We start from the raw sequence: 26,106 nt of genomic DNA on the forward strand, positions 1-26,106 counted from the left end.
CAACTTTACAATTAGTGAGTTTTCCCTTGAGCTCTTCAATCTACTCATTCAAAGCCATCACAATGGTTTTGGTTTCCTCTTTCAAAGCCATCATTATGACTTCAAGAACATTATCTCTCTCAGTTAGCTTCACTTCAGTGGAGTTGAGAGCCCCTTGCATCTCCTCCATGTTAGTGTTAGAATTAAGAGCATACAACATTTGTCCTTTGAGCTCATCTCTTCCTCAATCCAGCTCAAAAGTGCATCCCTCAACTACCTCGAGACTTTCCTTCATATCACCAATGAAACCCTCAAGGTTGGCAACCCTGCCTTCCAAAGCGGACATCATATCCCTTGATTTTCTCATTTTCCTAAACATTCCACAAGTCTCCATTAGGATATTCTGATCCTCTTCTTCTTCTTTTTTTTATCTCAACTCAACACCTTACAAACCTTGACTATTGTACCAATTATCACGAGGCTAGAACTTTAGCCTAGTAAATTGTGTAACCTTAGGTAATAACTTTGTTTCAAATTCGCCTAAGTCAGCCTAAGTCTCAAAAAGGTAAAAAATCTCAAAGAAATTCTTTAAGGCACCAAAACTTTATGAAAGCAAACACACAAGCAAAACAAAAATGAATGAACAAAAAAAGGCACTAGAAAATATTGCATAAAAAGGGTTTGAGTAATTGCTCTCAAAGTGTTTGATTACTTGAAGAGTGAAGTACAACTGAAGTGATTACAGATGAGAGAGAAAACCTATATTTATAGTTGAGTTCCCCCAAAACCAACGATATAATTTAAATTACATGAACAACTAAGATTAATGTATATTGAGAGTCCTAATGAATTTGAACTCTTTACAATCTTATCCATAGGATTACGAATATTTACCTTGACACCTTTAAGTTACTGAAGTATTTTATTGGGCCATCAAGTTTTAAGTAGATGAGCTGTTTTTTATGTTCTACGAATCGAGTCGGTCCAAGTGGGTAAAATGAGTCAAATTTAATCAATTGACTTTCTTGGGAGATTCTGTGAGATTTGGTCACAGACGTTGCTCAGCAGCTTGTGGCATTATCTTGTATTATTATAATTATTAAAAATTATATAATTTTCGTTTTAAATTTTATATAAAATAAAATTAATCAAAACTTTTATTTCCATAATCAAGTTTTATACTTCATATAGTCTAATACTTTCTATTATGCAACGAGGCTTTTGGAGATATTAACAAAATATATGAATTTTTTTATTCCAAACTTCTTACTATATTAAAAAAAAAACCTATATTGAATAATTTTTAAATATAATAAATAATTACACATGTGAAATTATTATTGTCATTTGACTGCTGAGTGGGTTGACCCGTGGGGAAGGGGTTAACCTTATGTAAACTCTTTTCACTATAAATGATGGAGAGTTGTAAGAAGCCTTGGAACAGATTTCAGTTGCATTCGAATCTCGCTTCTAAAATTTTGTATTCAACTTAGTGGTTCACAGAAAGTGAAAAAAGGTGATAATCGGTAATAAATGAGTATGAAGCCAGGTGCAACGTTTCTCCTGGGGGCTATGTTCGGTGCCCTTTTAACTGGAGGATTCAATCGCTGCCGCCATCTTAAAGAAACAAGCAGTAGCGGTAGCAGGGGAGAAAACAGGCGCTGCCCTCGCACCAAACCAACTCAAAACAAACCTGCTGATGCCAACCCAAGTCCCCAAGTGGAGTAGCAATCGGAAGCAACGCTTGTTGGCTCGTGATTGAAGACATGGGTGTGTTTTGCTTTGTACATCGTATTATGTTTGAAGAGGGTCATGTAGGGTCGAGCTTCATTCGGCCTGATGTGTGTTTTTACTTTTTAACTGTCCTTTTTATACTGTACTTGTAAATTCCTTATGGGTTTTACTCAATTTAAAAATAATTTGAGCAGACATGCATACATGTTGAATAACATTTGAACCCCCAAAACTCAAGTTCTCTGTTTTCATGTATATACACCATCTTTTATGTTTAGCCTTTTAATAAAAAGTAATATACATTACAAAATTTCACCACCATTTTATAACAACAAATATTCTTTTTAATGGTATTCCACTTTTTCAATAATTTTGTGATATTAAAATATTTTTAAGTGTGAGTCTTTAAATAATATAAACTTTTACCAAATAATCGATCTAAATCTAAAGTAAACTAAACCGAGTACAATATTATAAAGATAGCAATGGAAAGATTAAAATATATTGTTAAAGCAATGGAAAGATTAAAATATGTTGTTAATCTATGTACTTGTATAAAATTTAGATTTAATATCTATATTTTAAAATTAAAAATTCAATAATTTTATTTTTTAATTTAAAAATTTTAATCCAATGATTATCATCGTGCCAAAATTACATTAGGTTATATGAGGATAAGTAAATCAAAATTAATAAATTTTGAAAGAAAATATTTATTTTAGTGACTGAATCAAGATTTTAATGTAATAAAATAGGAACACTTAATTTTAGATTTTAAACTACATGAATTAAATCTCAAAATCTATAAAAAGAAATACAAATATTCATGGACGGAGTCTAGTCTACTTTTCAACCAAGCTGTAAGTCATTGCTAATGGTCAACTACTTTGAAAGTGAAATAACCAATGCAATACAAACAAGTTAAAAGGCCACTCAATTTTGTCCTTATACAGACGGTTGAAACCATCCTTTTTTTTTATTTAAAATTTTAGGTTTAATGAAAAAATGAGGAGGATCGACTTTTTGAAAATAAAATACAGAACTTGGAGTCGCCACCTATCTTTTTGTTTTGGTGTGATCGGATCACCTAAGAATTAGGTTATTTTAATAAAACATTTTTTGTTTACTAAAACAACGATTTTGGTCTACGAATTTTTGAGAAAACGGGTTCGGGAGTCGGCTACGCATGCGGAAGGATTAGCACCCTCACTACGCCCAAAATTGATACCAAATCGATTAAATGTTGTCCTTATGTAAAATATTTTTGAAATGTGGTTCCTTTTCGATAACATTTGAATAATCCGAGTTGGTTATCAAAATTCTCTTACTTAAGAGGAATATAGCACCAAATCCAGCACGATAGGGCATGATCCTTTATGCCCTCGAAAATATGATTAATTCTGACTTCCAAAAATTTGTAAGTTGAAAACCGCAAAAGGATGCGCAATTATTCGATCCAACGAGAAAATTGAAACCCACCACTGTAGGGCACGACTCCCGAATTTCTAGACGTTAGACATTGCCTTATTTTAGAATGTTAGGATTTGAACCCGATTAAGTAACGAACAAGAAAATAGCAGAATAAATTGAGAAATTGAACACACAAATTTAACGTGGAAAAACCCCTCCAAAGAGGATAAAAAACCACGGGCAAAGATAATTTTACTATAATGGCAAAAGAACGAAGAGTACAAAAGATAGAGATAAAAACTAAACCCCGAAAACAAAGAACCCATAAAACGTAAACACAAAATTCTCTAAATGTGTTATGAGTTCTAATCTCTAATGGGTGTATTTTCTAATGTTGTAAAAGAGCCTATTTATAGGCTAAAATAATCTAAACTAATCAGTGTTTGATTGAAACAAGTAAACAGAGTTTAACTGAAAGACTATTTTTCAAATTTGACTGAAAATAGGAGTCATATTTAATATAGAATTTAGAGAGTATGAGTGAAATTCTAAAGGAATCTTCGATCCTTGAACGAACGGGAAATCGCAACCCAGCACGATAGGGCACGACTCCCGAATTGCCAAACATTGAGTATTACCTTCGTTTTAAAGAGTTTTTAGAAAACATGAACAAAATTCTAAAGGGATAATCGATTATTTTGAGCAAACGAGAAATTGCAACCCAGCACGTTAGGGCACGATTCCGCGAATTGTCAAATATCGAACATCGCCTTCGTTTTAAAGGATTTTTTTTAGAAGACATGAATGAAATTTTGAAGAGATATTCGATCATTTTGAGCAAACGAGAAATTGCAACCCAACACGTTAAGGCACGATTCCGCGAATTGCCAAATATCAAACATCGCATTCGTTTTAAAGAATTTTTAAAAGACATGGGTGAAATTTTGAAGGGGTATTCGATTATTTTGAGCAAACGCGAAATTGCAACCCAGCACGTTAGGGCACGATTCTGCGAATTGCCAAATATCAAATCTCGTCTTCGTTTTAAAGAATTTTTAAATGAATAATTATAAAACTAGTTTAAAACGTATTAATTCGACTTGAAATAAGACGAAATTGATCATAAAAATTTGGATTTTATAAAACCACATTTCATAAACCAAGTGGAAAACGATGATATGGGGCAATATGTGTATGAGATACAATCGATTAACGAATTCTAAAAAAGATTAAATATAACAAACCTAAGGAATATAATCCGACTACAATCATGCATGGAGAATAATTGATGTGATAACATATAAAAATGAGCAAGCACGATATAGCAAATATACAAGAAATATCATGAAGATAATTAACACATGGGATACCAAACGATATAGGATCAACACGACACAAAAATGATGGACTAACAATCAAATAATATATGCTAGAGTTTGAAATAATTTATAAAAGAAAATTTAAGAATATATATATATACGTATGAGTGAATTTTGAAGCAATTATATACAAAATAACATGGAATTAAAATATGAATTATATAAAAAATTGGATTGATTTTATCATAAATTATGTATATATATTTGTATATAAATAAACTAGAAATCATTGCTTGTAAAAAAAATACCATACAAACGTACTCAAGATTGAATTATTTATATTATAAGTCATGATGGACTTAAAAGCATACTTATATATATAAAGAAGACTATGTATATAAAATGTAGGTTTGATAATGTATGTGTAAATCAAAAACATGTACTAATGTAAATGAATATAAAATAACTTGTTTATTTAAAACATATATACAAAGCATATTTGAATAGCAAAAATATATATTAAAATACATGGATTTAGTAATATATAGAGATCAAAGGTAGGTATCGATAAATATATATACACTTGCATAACGATGATTTAAAAGATATATTATAAGAATTATATAATATAATATAAGAAAATATTTAAAGGAAATTATATGTATATAATATAATATTAATGATATGCATGAAATAGAAATAACTTTGTTATAAAATACGTGGGTTTAGTAATGTATAGGTTAAATACGGATGTTCACAAATGTATGTACATATAATGATAATAGCTTAAAAAATATTACATAGGATTATATGATACAATACGAGAATAAATTTAAAAGGAATCATGTGCGTAGAATAATATAAGGTCAATGGAATGCATGCAATAAAAATTAACTTTATTATGAACTATATATATGTGTGTAATAGCGTATGTAAAAACATTATATTAGCGATTAAAAAAACGAAATAAAATCATTAAAACAACTCAAGATGTAAAAATAAGTAAACAAGGACATTTACGAAATATTATGCAAAGTGTTGTAATCATATGACATAAAAAGAACAAACAATATAATAGTAATTTAAAAAAGAGAAACAAAATAAAAGCCTTAAAACAACTTAAAATATAAAACGTAAAACCAAGATAACGATGTCGAATGTGCCTTTAAAGCAATAATGAATCATAAGATAAAAAAAATAGAATAAAAGAAAATAGAAAAGGAGACTCAATTAAAATAGAATTAAAATAGGAGGGACAAATTATAAATGAAATGAACTACTAAAATAAAACAAGGGACCTGCGTGCATCATGCGCAAAGGCGTAGGGACCAAGTCTGGAAATAATCCAAGCCCCCAAAACGCAGCTCACAAGCGCAGTTTAAAATGCAAACTCACGCGAATTGTAGGGGTAATTTAAAAAAAATGAAACACAAATGTGAGCTGATTGAACTGAGGCGCGAAAGGAGAGGGACTGATGTTGAAAATATCCCCTCACCGCGAAAACGTGCGGATCCCAGGGGCCATCGAATCGGGTCGAGACGGTTTAGCCTAAACGGCACCATTTTTTTGTCTGCCATTAAAACTAAAAAAAAAAAAAGAAAAACCCTAGGGCTAATATTCTTGGTTCTTTTGGAACCGAAAGAAAAAAGAAGCTAAACGCCCCCTTCTCCACTCGGCCGAACCCTAGGTTCTCACTTTTCAAGCACCAAACCGCTATAAAAAACGGCGTCTCGCGCGTCTTGCTCCGATTTACTGCTCTTTGGCCTCAAAATCCTCCCATTTTAACTTCGATTTCGACAAAGCAAGCGAGGATCGCCGGCCAAATCACACGGTATAGCCCCTTTTTCTCTCTTTTTGTTTCTTTAAAAAAAACAATGCCGAAAGATTTGAGTAAAAATCAGTAAGAAAAAGAAAAAAAGATTATAGAAGTCGAGAGTGGGAATCACCTTCTATTTTTGATTGCATTCTATTGTCTCCGTATGCGTAACCCTTTACAAAGATTAAAATTATGGCTTTATAATCGAAAATGGTAGAAATAAATAAATAAAAAGTACAAAATTCTTTCTTTTTTCGCATTGGGCATGTGCTGCTGTTGTTTTGTCTGTTTGTAGGTACGGAGTGCGCGTTGGCGTGTGTACGGGAGCCGTGTTGGCGTACGGAGGCTTGGCGTGGTTACTGGAGGCGTTGTCTGGCTACTGGAGGTCTGCAGGGTTGTCATGCACAAGCGTAAGTCGCTAGGGTTTCTTGGTTTAGGCATTAGGCTTATTAGGCCTTTTTTTGGGTGTTGGGTCATTGGCTTGGGCTTGTATAGGGTATTAGTTTGTAAAAGGACATTAAATGGACTGTGGGTTATTTATTTATTTATTTATTTTATATTTTTTTTGGGTTTCTAATGGGCTGGACAAATTGGCCTGTTTACACAGACTGCTGACTTTTTTTGTATTGATCCAGCCTAGTTACGTAGTTGATCAAGTTATCTTTTAGATTTGATTTAAGAAATACCTGCTTTTTACTTGGGACTCAAGAGCGTGAGATTTTACCCTTTGGGTAGGGGGTTACTTCAATTGAAAAAATAAAATGAAAGATAGACTTGGGCCTCACGACAATTGAGCCAGTTCAACCATGGTATAAATTTGCCCATCCTCCACCCAAATCACAACAGTGAATCAGCAGAGCTATTGGGAACGGGGAATTAACAGCTACATCGAAAGGGATGGGTGTAATAAGGAGTGCCTTTTCTCTCATGGCTGGAACTCTTTTTGGGGTTTATCTAGCTCAGAACTATAACGTTCCCAACATCGGAAAGCTCCTCAACTCCGGCCTTGTTATAGCCCAACACATTGAAGAAAACTACCGCAAACGCTCCGCTACCACTAACTCCAACGACGACGACTGTCGACGTTTCCAAATGATTTACCATCATCTTTAACATTTCAGAATCAGATCAGTAGGAGAAATGGGAAATTTATTTCTTGTTAAAAGGGTTACGGTTTCTTTCTCTTTTTTTCTTTTAATGTAATTTTCAACTATCACTGGGTTATTACTGTAAGATAGTAGATCTTGTTTTCATGGATATTAACTGAAATTTCAACTTGGATAAAATTTGATCTTGGCCACACAACCACGACCTAAGCATTGAGGCAGTGAAGCTTAGCCCACCAAGTAAAGATTAAATTATTTGAAAATACGAGAGAGAGAAAAAAAGGGTGCTGGACTTAGACCAGGACAAGCGAACTGTTTATCATTAAAATATGCTACTATTTCCTTGGATAAACTAACATTTTAATTCTGGAGCTGGCCTAAAAGAATCGAAATCTCGCTACCCAAACGGTGAAACCCAGCTTCTTAATAAAAGCGGTAAGCCGTCGATCGTTATTGTTCTTAAAATGAGACATTCTTATAAAGTAGCGGTCGTCGGTAGTGGCTTTGCAGGCCTAGTCACAGCCAGGGAGCTTAAAAGAGAAGCTCTCCTAGTCACAGTATTTGAAAAGGCCGACCATGTTGATGGCATATGGCTCTTTAATTCACGGGTGGATACTGACCTATTAGGCCTTGATCTGAATCGGGAAATAGTTCATAGTAGCCTTTACAGATCCCTTAGAGTTAACCTTCCTAGGCAGATTATGGGTTTCATGGATTATCCATTTATGAAGAAAGAATGTGGGGATCCGAGGACTTTTCCGGGTCATAAAGAGGTACTCAAGTTTCTTGAGGATTTTGCCCGGGACTTTGGGTTGATGGGTTGATTCGATTTGGGCATGAAGTGGTTCGGGTTGAGCTAACTGATGAGGCGCGTCACAAGTGGGTTGTTGAGTCTAGGACTCGAGAGACGGAATCGAGATGGGAATCGAAGGAGGAGGTGTTTGAGGCTGTGGTTATTTGCAATGGTAAACACACGGAGCCAAAAATTGTAGAATTTCCAGGTATTTCTTTGATGCCATTGGAAATCATTGAATCAACTTTATTAAATAAAGAAATTGCTTCAGAAATATAGAATAAAAATGCAATACTTTCATCACTATTGATATTTAAAAGCTTCTAAATCCAGGAATATTCTTTCTCAAAAATGCAAACAAGTTTACTGTTTGCACAAACCAGGCTAATAATGCTTAACTTTTATCTTTAGCTATAATGATATTTGTCATATATTAGGCAGGGATACTTGGCCAGGATTGCAAATGCATAACCATAGCTACCGGACTCCAGAACAGTTTGAAAATAAGGTATTTGATCACATACAAGTACAACCTATCTACAGTATTTTTACTTATAATTACTCTGCAGTCCTCTACATGAAGCTGTAAACTTGGTAATATGTTTCTGAACTTGATGAATTTTTAATTTCATCAATCCATACATATCAACCAAGAGAACACATAGGTTTCTAAGATGATTCTGGGTTTTGGCTGACAAATAGTGGTGCTTATAGGGAATGGATCAAGTGCCAATGACATCTTGAAAGAGATCTCCCCTCTTGCGAGTCAAGTTCATCAGGCTATTAGAGGACCTGGTTCCCAATTGAAAAGGCTGGAAAATCATGATAACGCTTGGCAACATTCTATGGTTTCTATTTCATTTTCTCAATTTGGTTTAAAGTTGAATGTTAAGCTGGTCGTCTTTTTTCCTAACAGAATGTGACTTATCAATAGATTGAATGCGCTCATAAAGATGGTAAGGTGGTATTTCAAGATGGATCAATCGTTGATCCAGATGTCATTATTCATTGCACCGGGTATTTCTAAAATTACTTGAATCTTTTTAGCTATCTTTTATCAAACCAGAGAAATGCTTTAATCTCGTAAATACTTTATCCTTATAGATTTAGCATGCATTCCAAACATCTTGGGAAAAATAAATCTATTGCAGGTACAAATTCCATTTCCCATTTCTTAGGTCCAATGGGACAGTTACTGTGGACGACAACCGTGTCGGACCTCTATATAAACATGTATTTCCACCAAGCTTAGCCCCTTGGCTTTCTTTTGTGGCACTACCTTACAAGGTAAACTTTTTTTCTTCCATCTGATTAAAATATTTTGAAGGCATTAAATGTTTCTAGACAATAAATTGCAGTCAGAGTCTTGATTCTTTATGAGTCATTCTAAGTTTTCCTCAAATGTTGATTAATTGTCACATATTTTCTTGTTTCCTGTGCCCTGAAAAAGATTCAAAGCCAAATTTCTTGGCTCTGGCATATCTTATATAGAGACTAATCTTGCGAATTTGCATGGCCAAGAATTGAAAAGTAATATTCTTCAAACTGAATTTCAAATTTTAACACAGTATATTGGTGTTTACATAATCAGGCAGTGCCCTATATAGTGATGGAATTACAAGCAAAATGGGTGGCAAAAGTTCTGTCTGGCAAGGTAAAGCTGCCAACCCAAGCTGAGATGGCAGATTCTGTTGAAGAGCTTTACCGTCTGATGGAGAAGAGTGGACGACCCAAGCATCTTACTCATACGCTTTAGCAGGACAAGTTTTTTCATTTTCCAAAGCCAAATCTCTCTTTCACTCTCTCTTTGCTTATATTGTTTTGTTGTCTGTTGGCAGTTCGAATATAAAAATTGGCTTGCCACTCAGTTGGACATAAGGCCCCCGGAAAGGTGGAAGGAAATAATGTTTTTCTCTATGGAGAAAATAAAATCATATTATGGTGAGAAGTATCGGGATGCATAGGATGTTGACAAATGGATACAAGAAGTAGATTGTTCCAATTAAACTCCACATCCTATATATAACAGCCCATGCCTGATCCGACTATTGGGTCAAAGTTTTGGAGCGCTACATTTATTGCTAGAGCGACAATAGACGCATTCTAGTAGTCTTGTTTTATTTAATAAATGTTGCGATGTAACAAACTTAGAATTCTCAATTAATCTTCTGAATTGAATTCATCCCAGTAAAAATTCGAGTAACAATTTGTTTCAAATTATTTTATTGAGTATAAAATTACTTTTTGGAATTAAAGTATCGGCACCTTTTTATAGGGTATCAATATCTTGGCGCAAGTATCAATACCCCTTCTTGGTATCCATATTAATTTGAGGTTCGACATTCGGAAAATTTTAGCAAAAATAAAAAAGTATCCATATCATTTTATAGTTTGAAGTTTGAAAATTTTAAGAGAAAAATCTTGTCGAAGTATAACTTAAGTTTTTGTACAAAAACTAAAAATTCAATCAATCCAATTCACAATTCAATTGCATAAACTCAACTTCAATTTCAATAGTCACATAATTCATCAAACTCATTTAAGGCTAAGATTTTAAGGTTAAAAAAAATCTAAGTTCTACATTTAAGTCCATTAAAACATTTCATTTATAACTAATATTACCTACGTACATGCCAAGACTAAAACTAAAATGTTAACCATACTTTTTGCCAAGCTTGAAGAGGTGATGAGATGAGCCGGTCTGTAATACCCTGAAAATCTTTACAGTAATATATTATCCTTGATATAATAAAATAAGGAAATAAAGTGATAAAAAGGGAAGTTTTGAGTTATGGCAACATTGGGAAGTAAATTATGATATCTTGATTCAGGAAAGGACTAAATTGTAAAAGTTAGAAAAGTTTTGTTGCCTAAGAGTAAATACTCAAGACTTAAAGGGTTAAAGTGTAAATATGAAAAGTTGAAGGACCAATAGTGTAAATATTTTAAGGGTAGAATGATCTAGAAACTAAGGAAAATGGATGAATTGGGACCAAATTGAATAAGTGAAGAACTATGAGGGACTAAATTGCAATTTTACCAAATTAAATGATGACTCAAGGATGGAATTCTAAAAGATCATGAAGGGCAAAATGGTCAATTAGTAAGAGAGAGAATTCTAGAATGTAATGATTATGTTAATGATATTTTAAATTAATTAATTAGATAAATATTATTTTATTAATATTTTATGAGATATTTAATATTATTTTATTATTATTTATTTAGTATATAAGGAAAGAAAGATGAAGAATTTTCATCATCTTTCCTTTCCATGCAAACTAACGTGAGAGAAAGAGAGGAAGAAAGAAAGTTTTACTTTCTTTACAATTTGGTCCTTTACCAAAAATTCACCATTTTCACCCAAAAATCAAATGAATTTCCATAGCTACCAAGAGAGAGAAATGTTAAGGAGAACATGGGGAGTTAGAATATCAAGTTGGATTCAAGAAATAGAAGCTGGAGGAGAGAGAAAATCAAGTTAAAGATTGGTATCAAGAGAATAAGGTAAGTACATCAAGATTTCAATACGTTTTTAAGTTTGTTATTGTTGATAAATCATGGAAATAATGTTATAGTAGAGTTTTATTACATAAGGTCCTATGTTCTTGATATGTTAGTGAAGAGAAAATAAGAGAAAGTGATGAGAAATGGTGTAGAAAAAGAAAATAAGGGTGTTATAACATGGTAATTAATATCTTGCACTAAAACAGTTATGGACAGCAGCAGTAGTCTAACTTTGAAAAATCACCATAAATTTTATAAATTGAATTAGAAGATGAAAAAAATATGGAATTAAATCTTAATGAGTCTAGTTTCTCATAGAAGAAACAATGTAAGCAATGAATTTGTAAATTTTTATATATAATGAATTTTGTGAGACAAGGTCAGAATGAATTCGGGTTCCCCTGTTCAGACTTTGAAAAATAATAAAAAAGGAAGAAAAATAATTAGAGGCTTAAATTTATATTTATAGAATCCTGAATGAGTCTAGTTTTATTAGAAACAAACTAGAACATCATTTGAATTCTGTAAAAGGAGATAACTAATTTTTAGTGAAGAAGGGTCAGAACTGTCAGACAGCAGAACAGGGGTGACTTTAATGAATAAACTGTACTAATTGGCTAAACCAAAAAATTCTGAAAATTTTATGATAAGAATACATGTTAGTCTAATTTCAGGAAAAATTAACAGATCTTAATTTCGAGTTCTGTAGCTTAATATATAAATAATTTAGTGACTATGACGCAAATGGACAGTTTTGAATGTACATATAAGTAAATAGTGAAATTATTGATAATGTTACTTGTTGTATGTTATATAAATTAAGGATGTGGAATGGAGAGGAGGAGGAGGAAAATATGTATGAATATTCATCTAGCATGGCTAATTTGCATGTTTTAGGCTCAGGGACTAAATTGAATAAAAGTAAAATTTTATGGGCAATTTTGTAAAAATGTCGAAATGACTAAATTGCATAAAATAGATTATTTTATTATTTAAATTACAAAATTTAACGAAATTATCAATTTAGTTCAAGATCGGGAAAACATGTTTTAGGGATTAAATTGAAAAGCGTTGAAATTATGGAAAATTTTGATATTTTATAGAATTCATGGACTGTTATCAATATATATGAGAATAATAGTTGGAAATAAGGATTAAATTGCAAGAATTTTACTTTCCGTCCCTAAGGATGAAATCGTCATTAATTAAAGTTTAGGGGCAAAATGGTAATTTTGCCTAGAGCATTAATTAAATGTATTAGAATATGAAATGAATGAAAATGATGATCAAATTTATTTATAAAGATCCGGACGACACAAATACGAGACTTGATCATGGAAAGAAAATATATCGAATAATGAAATAATAAACACGAGCAATCAATGAGGTAAGTTCGTAACTTGAATTATATTCGAAATGCTTGAGATTGTATGTTATTGATGTGAATATGATTTGAATGTTCATTGTATGAAAATTTATAAAACATTGATATATTTGATAAAATGGGAAGAAATCCGGTTGAATGAAAGGAAAATTCGATGGATCTCAAAAGGAATTGACGGTAAAAAGGATCTAGCCGGACGGGTGATCCTATCTGATATAGCCCTCCGAAGAATACGTGTAAAATGGATTTAGCCCGGACGGGTAATCCGAATTAGGGTCTCAATTTAGCTCGATCGGTAATTGGATCAATCTCATTAGAGTAATTGTCGTTGCAGGATTTAGCTCGGACCGGTAATCCCGACAATACTCTATGAGTTTATATTGCAGGGGATTTAGCCCGGACTGGTAATCCCGCTGCAAGGATGAGGTTCGCGGGAGTGTGCTCTCTGATATAAAATGTGTAAGACCATGGTTGAAAGATACCATGGCAACTGATATAAAATGTGTAAGACCATGGTTGAAAGATACCATGGCAACTCGATATGAATGTGTAAGACCATGGTTGAAAGATACCATGGCAATGTGATATGAAATGAACAAGACCATGGTTGAAAGATACCATGGCAACATGACAGAAAATGAGTAAGACCATAGTTGAAAGACACTATGGCATCATGTTAAAGATAAATAAGACCGTGGACGGAGACGCCTAGCATCTGTTGAACAATTGATATTCGGTAATATGTATCGATGACGAATGGTTATATGAAATAATTATGAAGATAGATAAACGAAATAAGTATAAGTACATGAAATATAATTTATGTTAAGTTTGATATAAGCTATTACGGAATAAATATACATAAAATATATGGAAATGATGGAGCATGAAATATTGATATAATGAAATGAATGATATATGCTTATGAAGAAAGCGGTAAGAGCATGATATGTTTCATGACATGTACATATATGATTATCTTTGATATGTTGATACAAGGAAATTATGTAATTGAGACTATTATTAAACTCAAGTGCGATATGTCGAGAAAATAGATATATCGTTGTTGAATTTATATGAGATATGTGCAAGTATACTAACAATGTTGCTGTTTGATGCTTATACAACTGTCAAACTGTTGATTGAATGGTAATATATTTATTTATATGATGCATTGAATCGGTAAGTATTTAAATTTTTTTTAGTGATCTGTAAATTGTAGTAATGCTCCGAAACCCTGTTCTGGCAGCGGATACGGGTTAGGGGTGTTACACGGTCTAGCTTTTACCTATGCATTAGAAAAAATCGTGTTAATCTTGTGACAACTTAGTACTTGTACCAAAAAAAAAAATCTTAGCAAATATACAAAATCTGATTTGAAAGGATATATATCCTGATTTTATTTGATTTCAATCAATTTGATTTGATTTTAATCAAATTGATTTAATCGCTCCTTTAATGCAGATTTTGTATCCTTATTCATGGATATTTCTAAAATTCATTGATATTGAATGTCTACAAAAGCCTAAGAATTATTCAGAATTTTTTGGGACAATCACATTTTCTCACACCAAGTTTATTTTACTCTCCAAAATTCTTCTCTTTTCCTCTCCATATTTTCTAATGTTTTGGTGATAAAAAAAGGCAACGCTTGTTCTTTAATCACTGCAAAGATACTACTGCTTCGATTATCGTGTTGTTGTATCTTAGGGGAAAGCTGACCAACGTTTCTCCAAATATAGTAGGAATGGTCGAATTTGTCTTAAGGAAATTGTGTAAAACAAGTCTCAACATCTAGTAAAACTCGATTGTTCTTTTTGATTTCTAATTTTCATTATGTTATTTATTGATTTTTGTATCTCATAGTTTAAATATAAATTATTCAATTTATTTTATTTTATATAGAAATATTTATTTATTTATATTTATATATTTATTCACTAACATGTTTTATAGAACACATACAAGTTTCATCCAATAAAAATAATTCTTACAAAAAAATAATTCTTCCAAATTTCATTTTCTTATTCTTATTTTTTAATTCAACAGAAAGTTACAACTTTTCTAATCTTGATGTTACATAAAAAATATTAATTCTTTAACCCTATTTAATTTATTTTACTTGACTTAACTTTTTATTAAAATAACATTAAAAATTAATTAATTATAAAAATATGGTGGACAACAAATTAATTATAAAAATGGGGTGTTTGTTATAGTAATTTTGGGTGTCCCTTATACATTAGCGGCACTAATAAACTTTTAGAAGAAAAAAAATTGACAGAAAAATATAGTGGAAAAAATATTTTAATTAGTGTTGCCAAGTGTCGGTGACAGCCCTTTAATTAAATTAAAAAATTGTAATTTTAGGAATTAAACGCATAGAAAAAACATTAAGACATTAAATGCAATGAAAAGTTATTAAGACATTAAATGAAGAGAAAAGGCTATTGTCTCGAACTATAAAACAATCTCTTTTTTTTTTCAGTTTTTTTAAAAAGTTTACAGCTGTCACCAATGTGTCAGATGATATTTAAAAAAATTACTGTAACAAAACTCAATTTTCTTAATTAATTTATTCTCAATCTGGTTTTTGTAATTAATTAATTTTTAATATTATTTTATATAAAAGCCATATTACTTGGATAAAAGAAAAGTAAGGGAATTTTATCTTACTAATTATTATATTATAGCAGCCGTTGGCTTGTTGAAAATATATATATTGTCCTTCATTTTTCTTTTCTGGCAGCCGTCGGCTTGTTAAAAAAATAAAAAAAAATTGTTGGAAATTTGATCCTATTAATTTTTATACATGAAGCCGTTGTCATACAATCATCATATTTTTAGAAAGTTTTGTTATAACAATTACTTGATAGTTGATAGTGCTTATAAGCTGACAAAGTAGATCATAGAACACTGAGTGAAAAATTAGAAAATAATATAATATCATTGTCTGACAAATATATTATAATTCTATTCTATGTCTTTCACAATGAATTAATTAATAACCATTGCAAATACTGGGTAGAAGGTAGCTTTAATTAAGTCTCTTTACCCAGCATTAATCATGTAGCAGATTGTTGACAATTGAAATTTAAACTGAAGGGGTAAGCCTTTGATGGCTATAATGCTGAAAAAGGGGCAATCTTATAAGGTAGCGGTCGTCGGTCGCAGGTAGCTTCAAAGAGAAGGTCACCATGTCTCTGTATTTGAAAAGGCCAACAAAGTGGGCGCCCCGGTACATGGTTTTATAATTCACAGTTGGAATCCGACCTATTAGGCCTTGACCCGAATCGGGAAATAGTTCATAGTAGCCTTTACAGATCCCTTCGAACTATTATGGGCTTCATGGATTATCCATTTGTGAAGAAAGAAGGTGGGGATCCGAGGTCTTTTCCGGGTCATGAAGAGGTGCTCAGGTTTCTTGAGGATTTTGCAAGGGACTTTGGGTTTTTGGAGTTGATTCGATTTGGGCATGAAGTGGTTCGCGTGGAGCGAGTTGATGAGACGAATCACGAGTGGGTCGTTGAGTTTAGGACTCGAGAGACCGAGCCAAGATGGGAGGAGGTGTTTGAGGCTGTAGTTATTTGTAATGGTAAATACACAGAGCCCAGAATTGCAGAATTTTCAGTTATTTCATTCATGCCAAAAAAATTCTTTCGCATTGTAGTAGTTTGTCACCGCCATAACTACTTTTGCAAATGCCATCTTAAAGATTTTTCATCAACTGCATTGCACTATAACAGATAACTCGATTTCTGTTTACTTGTATAATAATCTCTCTATTGGGTAGTAACTTGTCATGTTTTAGGCAGAGACATTTGGCCAGGATTGCAAATGCATAGCCATAATTACAGAACCCTAGAACAATTTGAAAATAAGGTATTGTGCCATGTACAATTGGAATTCAATATTGATAACAATCACCCTGCTGTAATTTGTTTTTAAAACTTCAGTATCAACCTAGAAAAGACACAAATTGCTAGAATAATTATTGGTTCTAGTTGACAGGTGGTACTGCTCATCGGAAATTCAGCAAGTGCCCATGACATTCTAAAACAGATCGCTTCTATTGCGAAACAAGTTCATCAGGACCTAATCTCCAGTTGAAAAGACTGGAAAATCATGATAACGTTTGGCAACTTTCAATGGTTTTTTAATTATTTTATCATTTAATTAAGTTGCACTTTAGACTCGTCAATTTTTTCTCTGTAATAAATTGTGATTTTTTTTTACAGATTGATTGTACACATAAAGATGGTAAGGTGTTATTTCAAAGTGGATCAATTGTCAACGCAAATGTTATTCTTCATTGCACTGGGTATTTATTAAGAGATATAATTTAATTTTTTTAAATAATTTGTCCCTCTAAAGGGGAAATAATTCTATACAAATATTATTTTCTATTTATTAGGTAACTGAGATATCAAAAATCTTATGGTTTTGATATTCTAAATTAACACACGAGTATTTTGGAGAATGGTGACTCTCTCTTTTTTTTAAGATGGGACATCAAAAAAGTTACGTATGTATAATTTGGGGACCATAACCCTAATATATAACTTTTGCACATTAACATTAATTTATACTTAGCCCATCATCAATTAGAAGTTAGTTACTATATTCAAGATAATTACGTATTTACAAAATACCGTCTCAATTCATCCTATTTCATCGATCCGGATGTGATATGGTTCGAAGGATGAACTGGCGATTCAAGAAGATTTCATTCTTGAACAAAAATCCATTTTTGATTTATTTCATCTATTCCATGACCGAGCAGGAGGGATACACGTTACACCACGATTTTGAATTAGAAGAGATTTCAAGAAATGGCGATCTATTCACTCTATCAATAACCGAGCGGATCGGTGTATTATAAGGCGGATGAATAATCATCTCGCTTCGGAAGAAATCGAAGAATTTCTTGGGAATCCTACAAGATCTATTTGTTCTTTTTCTCTCGATAGATGGTCGAACTTCATCGTGTTCGAACCCTACCGAGAGGTCCACTAGAGATCGAAATTGTTGAAGAAAGAACAAGATGTTTCTTTTGTCCCTTCCAGCGATTGGAAAATAAAGAAATAGTTAATATATTCAAGAAAATTACGTATTTACAAAATACCGTCTCAATTCATCCTATTTCATCGATCCGGATGTGATATGGTTCCGAAAGATGAACTGGCGGTTCAATAAGATTTCATTCTTGAACAAAAATCCATTTTTGATTTATTTCATCTATTCCATGACCGAGCAGGAGGGATACACGTTACACCACGATTTTGAATCGGAAGAGATTTCAAGAAATGGCGATCTATTCACTCTATCAATAACCGAGCCGGATCGGTGTATTATAAGGATTTGCCTTTTCTATTGATTCTTATGGATTGGATCAAAATAATTCTTGAATGAGGTATTCAACTCCGAGGATGAATCGAAAAGAAATCTTTATCGGCTCTACCTCCTATTTTTATGAAGAAAATGAATCTTTTATCGAAGGATCGAGAAAAAATGGGTCCGGATCTCTTGCGGGAATGATTTGGAAGATCCAAAACCAAAAATAGTGGTATTTGATAGCAACAACATAATGGAGGCGATCAATCAAGATAGATTGATCCAAATTTGATTTAAATCAATATAGCACCTATGGGTACATAAGAATGTATTGAATCGATTCATTAAAAAGAATCGATCCGATCGCAACCGAATATGGAATTCAAAGGGATCAAATAGGAAATGATACTCGAATCATAGAACTATAATGAAATATACGATAAACCAACATTTATCGAATTTGAAAAGAGTCGAAGAAATGGTTCGATCCTCTTATTTTGATTTCTCGGACCGAGAGATCCATGAATCGGGATCCTAATGCATATAGATACAAATGGTCCAATGGGAGCAAGAATTTCCAGGAGCATTTGGAACATTTCGTTTCTGAGCAGAAGAGTTGTTTTCAAGTAGTGTTCGATCGATTACGTATTAATCAATATCCGATTGATTAGTCTGAGGTTATCGACAAAAAAGATTTCTCTAAGTCACTTCGTTTCTTTTTGTCCAAGTTACATATTAGCCTCATACTTTATTTAATAATTTAAGACCAATAAACTTTAACCAAATTAGAGACTTCTGATTTAGGTTAACATTTTTATAATAGTAAATAATAACATATAGGCATAATTGCAAAAAAACCCTCAACGTTTGGGGGCTTTTGGTTTTGTGCCCTTGACCTTTTTATTTTTTGATTGACACTCTTAACGTTACGATTTTTTAAGAAATCAGTCCAATTTTAACGGTCAACGTGATTTGACCATTAATAAAACTGTAGGTCAACATAATAGCCCATGTGACATGCCACATAAGCGCATGACGTCATCTATTAAAAAAAATTCTCTCATTTTCTCTCTTGCCGAACACCACTTTTTTTTTCTTCAAAACACATGGTTGCTGCCATTTTTTTTCTCTCATGCCAAACACCATTTTTCTTTTTCAAAACATATGGTTGGCTCATTTTATCTACAAGAATCTCACGCACGCACGCACTAAAATCCACAATTCAGGTCAATCAAAAACTCAAATGTCACTACAAAAACTATCCCTACAAAAACGACCACCGCATACTGTTCTTTCTTCAATGAAAATCGCCACACTTCCTTTTTTCTTCTAAACAACCAATTCAAGAACCCTGCAATGGCCAAACATATTCATTATTTTAACATCATATAACATAATATCTAAGTGAAAATCATAGTATTAAACGAATGTAAGGAAGAAAATAAAAATAATAATAAAAGAAGAAGAAGACGATAGTGAATAAGTAAAATAAACCATTTTGTTGATAACTGTAGTTGTTGAGATAAGATATGAGCTTTCTAAACCTTTAAGATTGGATCTAATTAGCGTTTCTTCCAGTATTCAAAAATTTAATATTTCATCAAATCTAATAAGAGAAATTTATAAAATAAACTATCCAAGATATATAAAAATAGCAGAAAAACAAATGGGGTGAAAAAGAAAAGGAAAAAAACCCAGTAAGAAAATCAAACGCTTATTAAAAGAAGGAAAAAAATTTAAAAGAAAAACGAAGAGCATTAGACAACTTACAGCTATGAACAAAGGGGGGGAAAGGAAGAACAAAGAAAAAAACCCAAAATCCCAAATAGATAAAACAACAGAACCAAATTCAAATTGCTTTAATCCTTAAATAGCTTGAGAATGAGAAAAAAAAGTTGGAAATTCACGATTTAGGGATTTGGGGATTCAATGAAGATTTTAGAGGTTATGGATTTGGAGGATTATTGAATTTGAGAATTTAGGATTTTTTTTTGTTTTATGTTTATTAAATTTGTTTAATTTTTTTGCCACGTCAGTATTTTTATTTTAATGTCTGCCACGTTACCAGTCAACTGGAATGCCACATAGACCAATTTTTTTGACCGGTTGTTGACTAACGGTCAGCTCACGGTTATCGTCTGAACTGGGTTGATGTCTGAAAAATTCGTTACATTAAGGGCCAATTTTAAAAAATAAAAAAGTTAGGGGCATATATTCAAATGCCCCCAAAGGTTGAGGGCTTTTTTTGCAATTATGCCTAACATATAATTTTCTTATTATATCTATGTGATGTCCATATTATCCAATAATCTTCCACGTGGACGACATAAATATATACTAATGACTCCATAACTACATGCCATTATATAATCTTATAAGCTCAAAACTTTACTATCATATCCAAAAGGTATTCCAAACAATCTTTCCATTAAATTATGTTAACATAGAACTAAAGTGATTTTCGTTACTTGTATCGTACCTAAATCCATTCCTGATCACGTATATTAACACAACCAAATGACTTAGATCAAGTATGGATATGTAGCATGGAAATTACATACAATGTGATCTAAACATGCCTATTTCCGATTAGTCCTCCTTAAACCTTTGTGATATCAAACCTTACCAAAATCAAAGTGTGAATAAATAAAATAAATTTTATTTCTGTAGAAAATAACCTTAAAAAATCATAAATTGAAATAATTAAAAATGTGTTTATAACAAAAAACCATTTAAAATTACAAACTCCCACTAAAACCGAATATACTGAAATGACATTACATCCATATGAGAAGTGTGCTCATCAAAACCTTGGGTGCTAATCCCTTAGTAAGCATATTTGCAATCATAGTGTTTGTCTCAGTATGCTTTATAGACATCTCACCACTTTGAACTCTTACTTTAACAACTAGAATTTTAAAACCTATGTGCTTTGACTTTGGTGTGCTCCTATTGTTATTGGAATAAAGGACTGGCATTTATTTTTATTGTCACAATTTGCGCCTTAGCAACAAAATTTTGCATCCATATTCTATAAAATCAGAGTTTGTATATCTGACAATCTCTAACTTATTAGACCTTCAATATGTGAGCATGTAATGTTTTGTTTTCTGAAGATAATGTATGAATCGTGTGGTTGTTTTCCAATTATCCATATCTGAATTGCTCAAATATTTGCACAACATCCCCACAATGTATGCAATATCTGAATGCATACAAATCTGGGCATACATTAGACTTCCCACAACTGAAATGTAGGGAATCTTATGCATTTTCGTAATCTCAAAATCATTATTGGGGCATTGGTTGGGACTATTCTTATTCCCACTGAACTTGTGATATATACAACCATTAGCTAAAGCCATTTCGAAACCGGATGAGATAATCAATTGGTAAATATTATAATACCACTAATGAGAGGCTTGCTTAAGCTCATATATGAATTTCTTTAATTTGTAAACCATTGACTTTGCATTACAGAACAAAAAGCTTTCTGGTTGTACCATATAAATCGTCTCATCAATGTTACCATTGAGAAATACAGTCTTGACATCCATCTAATGGAGCTCAATGTCAATTTATGCCACCAAATTTATTTGTAACACCCCTTACCCGTATCCGACACCAGGACAGAGTCCGAGGCATTACCGGACTCAACATAAACATTCATACAAAACGAGCCATAAAATTTCGTCCAGATTAAAACCATTCATTAACATACATATCGTCCTTTATATGGGCCCTCGAGGCCCAAAACATACAATGGGTGTGGTTCGAGACTAAACTGTGAACTTTCGGAACTTATACAAAACTTAAAAAATTTTCTTATTTTGAAGGTTACACGCCCGTGTAGGTAGGCCGTGTGGTCACACACGTCCGTGTGGCTTGGAACACGCTCGTGTCCTCAACCCGTGTAACTCTCTGTTTATGACGTCATCAACAAAACAGGGTCACACGGCCAAGTCACACGCCCGTGTGCTTAGGCCATGTGGCGAATTAAATTCGAAAAATTAGGTGCAAACTTCATACGACTAGGGCACACGCCCATGCCCTGAGGCCGTGTCCTTCACATGGCTGAGACACACGGGCGTGTCTCTGCCCGTGTGTTTACTATTAGGCATTCTATTTTACCTAATTAGGGTGCAGGGGACACACGGCCGGATCACACGTCCATGGGGCAGACCGTGTGTCACACACGGCCTAGACACATGCCCATGTGTCTACCAATGTAGACAACTTTGAGGCTATTTTCCAAGCTAATTGCCACCCTTATTTGCACAAACACATACATGACTTCAAGGGCACTTGACATGGCATAATTGAGCACTTAAACATACACAAACAAAACATGATTATGGCATTATCATGTTAGCTTATACATGCACAATACACCATACTTTATCAAGCCCATCTTACCAATTCTCACTTAAGTCATAGTTATCATCATATTAAACAAATCCCAATTAAATCTTCAAGCATTCATAGCCACAACACATATCATCACATATACACAACCATTAACCACATCACAATTGCATGAGTACATGCATGCTTGAATAAATAGGCTTACAACCCAATAATCATTGTAAGCCATACCTCATGGTCATACACAAAATAAATCAAATATAATCATAAGCCAACACATTTGGTTAAACCAATATGACATATAATAAAAAGACCAAGTCCCTATACATGTCATACTCAAAATGTTAAGACTAATTATACCCAAATGTCCAATTGATAGTGTGATCGAGTCTCCGACGTCCTTCGATCCTCAAGCTAGCTTGGCAATACTATAAAAAATAGAAAAGAGAAAGGAGTAAGTATACAGCTTAGTAAGTTTATGTTAGAATTAAGTGACCCAAATTCTTATTTAAATAAAATACGATGGAAAATAAAATAAAAGTAAAATCCATATAGAACTAGACTTCTTTTATTTTATTTTAGAATAAGGTTTTTAAACCTTATTAAACTCCATCTATTTTATATTGATTAGGATAAGGTGTTTCAATCCTACTAGAATATGGCTTTGCAAGCCTATAAATAGACATAGTCTATTCCTCTTGTATTGGAGTAAAAATTTTTCGACATAGTGAATTTTCTTCTCCTCTGCGTGGTTTTTTTTCCGAAAGGGTTTCCACGTAAAATTTATGTGTTCTTTATTTTATTTATTTTATTCTATTTTATTTTTCACAAATTGGTATCGAGCTTCCGGTTATTCATCTCGATCACGGTAATGGCGTCTTTGAAGTATGAAATTCATTGTTGGATCGCAACACAGTTGCGTTGTGGCAAATTAAGATGCAAGCGTTCTTGCAGATGGATCTAGAGGATGCCTGCTAGGATAGATAAGATGCCTTCGACATTAACAAATGAAGAGAAGAAGCGTAAGGATCGAAAGGCATTAACACAATTACATCGCATTTGTCCAACGAAATTTTGCAGGATGTGATGAAAGAGAAAATTGCCATTGCATTATGGAAGAGGCTAGAACAAATATGTATGTCGAAAACTCTAACAAGCAAGTTGCATATGAAGCGGCGTCTTTATGCTCATCGTTTGGAGGAAGGTGCGTCGTACACGAACACTTAATGGTGTTTAAAGAAATTCTCTCAAACTTGGAGGCCATGGAGGTTCAAGATGATAAGGAAGATCTAGGGTTGATTCTACTTTGTTCGTTGCCCGTCTTATTCAACCTTTAGAGACACGATTTTATATAGCCATGAGTCTCTCACAGTTGATGAGGTTTATGATTCTTTAACCTCGTATGATAAGATGAAGCATCTTGTGGTTAAACCCAACTCTCGGGAGAGGGTCTCATTGTTCGTGGGAGACAAGACCGGAATGTTGATGATGATCGTGGTAGAACACAGAACGGAATCCTCGTAGTAAATCTAAGGGTAGATCGAAATCTTCAAAGAGGTAAAACTTGCAACTTCGCAAGAAGAAAGGGCACATTAAATCGAGTGCTATAAGCTACAAAATAAGATTAAAAGGGAGGCTGCGAATCAAAAGGAAAACAGCGAGAAAATTCGGTGAAGGTGATGTTGTAGAAGACTACAGCGATGGTGAACTTCTAGTTGCTTCATCAATGATTCTAAAGTGGCGAGGAGTGGATACTTGATTCAGCTGCACCTTCCACATGAGTCCCAATCGGGATTGGTTTACAACTTATGAAACAAGATCTGAAGGTGTTGTTTTGATGGGAAATAATGCTTCATGTAAAATCGCGGTGTTGGAACAATTAAAGTTAAGATGTTTGATGGAGTTGTCGAACACTTAGTGACGTGCGGCATGTTCCGAATTGAAAAGAAATTTAATTTCGTTGAGTACTCTTGATTCAAAAGGTGCAGATACACGGTGAAAGTGGGGTTTTAAAGATTTCAAAGGGTCCCTTGTTGTGATGAAAGGGCAAAGAAAGATTGCCAAGTTATATGTTTCTGAGGTTCTCTCGTTATCTTGGTGATGCAATTGCCGCTTCCTCTTCCTTGTCGGATGATGATATTACTAAACTTTGGCATATGTGCCTAGGGCATATGAGTGAGAATGGCATGGCGAATTAAGCAAAAGAGGACTTCTTAATGGGCAAGGAATTTGCAAACCGAATTTCTGTGAGCACTGTGTTTTGGGAAGCAAAGAGAGTTCGATTCACTAGAGGAATCCATAACACGAAGGAAACGTTGGAGTATATCCATTACGATCGTGGGGCCGTCGAGTGCCTTCGAGAGGTGGAGCTAATTATATGCTAACCTTTATTGATGATTTTTCCGGAAAAGTTTGGGCGTTCTTCCCAAGAAGAAAAGCGATGTGTTTTCCACATTTAAATCTTGGAAAATTATGATTGAAAAACAGACGGAAAAGCAGATAAAATACCTCCGCATGCACAATGGCTTAGAGTTACATTACGATGAGTTTAATAGATTGTGCAAGTCGGAAGGATCATGAGACACTTGACGATTCGTCATACTCCCTGACAAAAACGGCGTTGCGAGCGAATGAACGAACGATCATGGAGAAGGTTCGATGTATGTTGTCAAATGCCAACTTATCAAGTCATTTTGGCGAAGCGACCTCTCTTGCATGTTTTTGATCAACCGATCTCCATCCGTTGCCATTGAGAAAAAGACTCCACAAGAGGTATGGTCCGTAATCCCGCTAATTATTCGATTTAAAGATTTTGGGTGTCTGCGTATGCTCATGTTGATAATGGAAAATTGGAACCGAGATCCATTAAATGCGTTTTCTTGGTTATAAAGTGGTGTAAAAGGCTATAAGTTATGGTGTCTGAAAATAGAAAAGTTGTGATTAGCAGAGATGTTGTTTTTGATGAAAGCGCTATGCTACCTAACTTATCTCTTAAAGACTCTTCCAATAAAGAAAACCAAAAGCGGTGGAGCATCGATTAATACTGAATCAACTCCTCAAGCCAAGTACAAAAATTGAGAATAGAGTTGCTTCTTCACCGCAATACTCTATCGCCAAAAACAGGACAAGAAGAGAAATTAAACCTCCAAAGAAGTATGCCGAGGTTGATCTAGTTGCTTATGCTTTAAATGTGGTGAAGATATAGATGCGAATCAAGAGCCATTTAATTATTCGAGGCGATTAGTGTGAAGACTCGAGAAAAGTGGATGTTTGCTATGCAAGAGGAGATGGAATCACTCCACAAAAAAGAACATGGGATCTTGTAAAACTTCCTAAAGGTAAAAAGGCATTCGTTGTAA

The 26,106-nt window shown here is 33.3% G+C and overlaps 1 protein-coding gene, 1 long non-coding RNA gene and 1 pseudogene across 2 annotated transcripts; all 3 read left to right on the plus strand.

The window, feature by feature from the left end:
* Positions 1-6,954: 6,954 nt before the first annotated feature.
* Positions 6,955-7,544, plus strand: LOC108460006 (uncharacterized). Its single transcript, XM_017759392.2, has one exon. The coding sequence runs from the start codon at positions 7,156-7,158 to the stop codon at positions 7,369-7,371; it is 216 nt and encodes a 71-aa protein (XP_017614881.1). The 5' UTR covers positions 6,955-7,155; the 3' UTR covers positions 7,372-7,544.
* Positions 7,545-7,671: 127 nt separating this feature from the next.
* On the plus strand, positions 7,672-10,363 carry LOC108459088 (flavin-containing monooxygenase FMO GS-OX-like 3; annotated as a pseudogene).
* Positions 10,364-15,972: 5,609 nt separating this feature from the next.
* LOC128284397 (uncharacterized) lies at positions 15,973-17,442 on the plus strand. Its single transcript, XR_008274828.1, has 2 exons — positions 15,973-16,930; positions 17,060-17,442. It is a non-coding gene; the product is annotated as an uncharacterized LOC128284397 (long non-coding RNA).
* Positions 17,443-26,106: the final 8,664 nt, after the last annotated feature.

Source organism: Gossypium arboreum, chromosome 11, assembly GCF_025698485.1.
Source record: "Gossypium arboreum isolate Shixiya-1 chromosome 11, ASM2569848v2, whole genome shotgun sequence".
In the NCBI taxonomy this organism is placed as follows: Eukaryota; Viridiplantae; Streptophyta; class Magnoliopsida; order Malvales; family Malvaceae; genus Gossypium; species Gossypium arboreum.